General features: G+C 65.8%; 1 protein-coding gene across 1 annotated transcript in view; it reads left to right on the forward strand.

Annotated features, from left to right (window-relative positions):
- The window catches only part of EFCAB6 (EF-hand calcium binding domain 6), a 127,605-nt gene that overhangs the window by 60,927 nt on the left and 62,543 nt on the right, over positions 1-4,135 (forward strand). The window contains exons 15-16 of the mRNA XM_012735104.1: positions 1,353-1,484; positions 2,690-2,855. Coding sequence (XP_012590558.1) covers positions 1,353-1,484; positions 2,690-2,855 — 298 coding nt within the window. The remainder of the gene's footprint in view (positions 1-1,352; positions 1,485-2,689; positions 2,856-4,135) is intronic.

Raw genomic sequence — 4,135 nt, forward strand, 5'->3', positions numbered from 1 at the left:
GGCACAGACACGGCCTGGGTCGGTGGAAGCTGCCGTCAGCTTGAGTCAGGGGCTTCCTATGTGAGCCACGTGGGGGAGGGGCGGCACTTCGGGGCGCAGGGTGGCGGGAGCGCCCGCGGGCTACGGCAGGGAGCCGGCATGGGACTCAGCCGGAGCCCAGCGCTGCGACGGCCACGGCGTCCCTCGTCCCTCCACGGTGCAGGCGGAGGAGGGGGAGGCTGAGGTGAGGTCACGGCCTGGACAGTGGCTGCAGGGCAGGGCCAGCTCCCAGAGAGAGAAGGGGCCTCTGTTCCCGTCAGGGGCAGCTTCCGGCGCAGGCTGTACCCGCGGGCCGACTGCTGGGGACTCTGCTTTTTCCCGAAATATATGACTTTGGAAACAGTGGCCTGTCCCCCTCCGTCCCTGTGAGACAGCCCCCGGCCTGCCAGACGGTAGCAGGAAGCAGGTGGTCGGATCCTAACGAGCTGTCTTCGTCCGCCAGAGGCAGTGGGCAGGAGACTTCCTTTGCTTTGTTAAAATCTAGGTTAATAAGTAGAAAAAATCAAAACGGCATTAGCTGTCACTGGAAGTAAGAGAAACGCAACTCTGCCGAGGCCCCTTCAGAGACGATGCTCAGAGCTCTCTCCGTGGGCGGGCGCCCGGTGATCAGCCCTGCCCGAGCAGGGGGCTCTAACTGGAACCCCCGGACGGGCGCCCCTCTGCCGGCAGCTCCTGCTGCAGACAGCTGTCTTATGTGATAGGTGCACTGGTCACACGCGTCCCTGGTTCCGGGGGTGCCGGGGACGGGGCCGGCTTGCTGGGCGCGAGGTGGGAGTGGGGTGAAGGCATCGAGGGGAGTCTGCACTGTGGCCTGGGGGCTCAGGGCTGTCACGGAGAGGCCGTGCTTGAAGCCAAAGACTGTTCCTGGCGGCGCCCCAGGGGTGCTGGTGAGGACCGATAGCCCCGGGGAAATGCGAAGAAGGCGTGGGTGGGGTGCGGACTCTGTCTGGAAATAGAAGGGACAGCAGGAGCGGCGAGTGCTCGGGCTGGGGGTTTCAGCGCTTGCAGATCTGCGATTCCAGGGTCATTCCTGCCCCACCACGCCGGTCACCCAGAGGCCGTGTGGGCCCCTGAGGGAGACCCACCCTCTGGCGGGGGGCTGTTGGAGCCGAGTCCAGGGCTGGCCGTGCGTGCTGCGTCCAGGGGGTGCACACACCGAGTCTTCGTGCGGGCACACCAGCACTCCTGGGGCACCGGGGTCCGGGGGGCTGGGCAGGGGGACGGTGGTCGCTCCGACGCCAGCAGGCAGAGGGGCCGTCCCTTGCGAGGTCTCGTCTTTGTCATGGGCGTGACCCCGTTATTTTGGCGTTCAGACTCTGCAGCATGTCTCAGGACCCGGCCTCGGGCAGGGTCCTCTACAAGCAGCTCTTGGCCCGCATGGGGGTCCCGGGCCCGGCCGCCACCTCTCCTGAGCTCCCGCAGCCGCAGCCAGGTCTTTCTGCAAGGTAAGAGACAGCAAGGTTAAACCACAGCGCCCACGCCGGAATAGACCCTTCGTAAATATTTGCTGACTGAATGAGTATTTAAATATTTCATTATTTAAATAAGAAGGGTGGCAAGCTATAAATACAGTGATTAGAGTCGGGGGATCCCAGAGCAGGCGGGCACCTCAGGGACGAGCGCCTTGACCTGTTCATTCTAGAAGTGAAGCAGGAGGCCGAGCGGCCTCAGGGGACCGGCCTCGGCTGCTGGCACCCCGTGGGCGTGGGGCCGGGTGCCCGGGCGCCGGGCTCCTGGAGAACCTGCCTGCCGCTCGCAGTCACGCACCCGCCTTCGGGCGCTTCTTCCCCAGAAACTTAGGCTCCTCACGGCCGCCAGCACTCGCTGCAGAGACAGCCGATAAACCGCTTAACATTTTCTAACATGAATGATAGAATTATTAAAATGATTGCCACATTGACCCGTGACGATAAAGCCTACTTAGTGAGCCCATTCAAAGTCGGGCTGATGAATATTCTAGTCCTTCATTCTGAAAAATGCAGGTATAGGCTAATGAAAAGGCATTACTTTAACCTGCCTGTTCAGGCTTATATACATCCGCAAGAGGGCAAAGCGCGCCCCGCGCCGCCAGGCCCGTGACCGCGCCCAGAGCGCGAGGTGGCGAGGTTTCACCTGTGCTGATGAGGTGGGAGCAGCGGGCGCTCGGCAGAGGCCGCTCTGTCAACGGCGGAGATGGTGTTCAGAGCTCGGTGGCGTGCTGAGGGGACACAGGCCTGCCTCTGAGAGCCAGCCGAGGAAGGCGAGGCAGTGGCTCTGCACCAAGTGTGGGCATTCCTGTCGCGCCCGCGGAGAGGGGCGTCACCCTCCAGGAGAGCCGGTGGCCCGGGGGGCTCCTGGACACCCAAGGAAGCGGCTGTCCCCCACCTGCAGGACCCCCCGCCCCCGCAGCCGGGGTCCCGCTGCACCACGGGGTCCCCTCCCCCCGGCGCAGTTTCCACGAAGGCCACTCAGCGCCACCCGGGAGGACGGGCACCCCCGGCCCGGTCCCCAGCTCGTCCCCTTGGCTGCGTGCGCGGTCGGGAGCTGCCACCCTCGGCCGGCGGCTCGAGCTCGGCCGCAGGTCAGCCCGGGTCACGCGCGGCGGGAGCAGCGCTGCTCCGGGCCGGCAGTGAGCCCTCCTGGGGCGCGCTGAGGCCGCTTGGCATTGCAGCACCGAGCCCGCCCAGGACGGCGCCCCCACCGAGGCCGTGGCCCAGCACCAGGCGCTGCGCAGGCTCGAGGGCTACTTCCGGCAGCAGGACCCCGCGTTCAGAAAGCGGTTCCTCGCCGTCAGCAGGGACCCCGGCGGCAGGATCGGCGCCCAGGACTTCAGGAAGGTAGGGCGCCGGCTGGCGGCTGCTGCCCGCGGAACCCGGAGCGCCCTCAGGAAGCGGTCGGGGGATGGCTTCCAAGCCCCCTTCCGCAGCCTGAAAGGGGCTGGCTGGCTCGGGGCCCCCACCCGCACCCCAAGCCCGCCGTGCGCCAGCTCGGTGTGCTGGGCCGGCAGCCTCCCTCCAGCATCCGGCATCCGCCGGTCGGGCGGCCCGGGCGGCCCGGAAGCCAGAGGAGCTGGCCAGGAGCTGGGTGCTCTGCTCAGCTGTGGCCTGTGCCCCGCAAAGTGAGCAAACCCTGGCAGGACGAGACGCGGTGCCCGATTTGCATGTGCTGCCGGGAACGGCGAGGCTCTGCCAGCGAGGACGCAGCGCCGAGGTTCTGCACAGACTTCTCAGGAGTTAATTTAGAGGCTTGCTTAAAACCCCTATTACCACCCGGCAGCTAATCATCCTCAGCTATTTTTAAGGAAAGCACTTCAGCCACTGTGGTCTGCGTGGACCGATTTAGGAGGCAGTGAGCTGTGTTTCCGAGAAGAGAATAATCACACTGGTAGCTGCTGTTTCTCTCATGCCCGCGCCCGCCCGGACCAGGCCCATTAGGCTGCAGCCGAGCAGGGGTGAGGAGGGCGAGCGGCACGCAGGCGGCGCCGCGGCCTGGCCTGCCCCTCCCCGAAGCAGACCAGGGCAGAGGTGTGGGACCCACGGCTGGGGCTGGGCGGGCTGGGCGGCCTGGGAGGGTCCAGCCAGAAAGGCCCCGGGGCCGGCCAGCTCCCCTCAGATGTCTTCTCATTCCCTGAGGGCGTCTCCCGCTGTTAGGGCGTCTTTTTGCAAAACACGGTATTTAAAAGCCTCTTTATTGTGCACTGTGGTTACTTTTGTGAGGAAGAAAATCATGAAGACGCGGTGGGTAAGAGGGGCACTTGGCAGTGCCAGGCTGGCACGTGAGCTTCCCGCGTCCGGGCCTCCCCTTGCCCGGTCCCTCCCTTGTCTCTGCTCCCCCGTGGACGGTCTTCTGCCTTCCAGGCCACTGGGGCTTGCCCGGCCTGCCGGCTCCTGCTGGCTCCTGGTTGTCTGACAGACAGTGCTTTCAGCGACGCGCATTTCTTGAGCGCCCACGTGGGTGGCCGCGCCCTGCCGACCACGGAGGGCCGTGCGCTTCCGTGGCCTTCGTCGCCTTCGTCGCCTCCCTCAGATTCCTCGGCTCCTGCTCGCTCCGAACGTGTGTGGCTCCCTCCGGGCAGCGGGGCGCGCTGGCGTGCCTCTGTGCGGGCCCGGCGTCGCTG

The sequence above is a fragment of the Condylura cristata genome, unplaced genomic scaffold (assembly GCF_000260355.1).
Source record: "Condylura cristata isolate star-nosed mole 26May11 unplaced genomic scaffold, ConCri1.0 scaffold00004, whole genome shotgun sequence".
Lineage (NCBI taxonomy): Eukaryota > Metazoa > Chordata > Mammalia > Eulipotyphla > Talpidae > Condylura > Condylura cristata.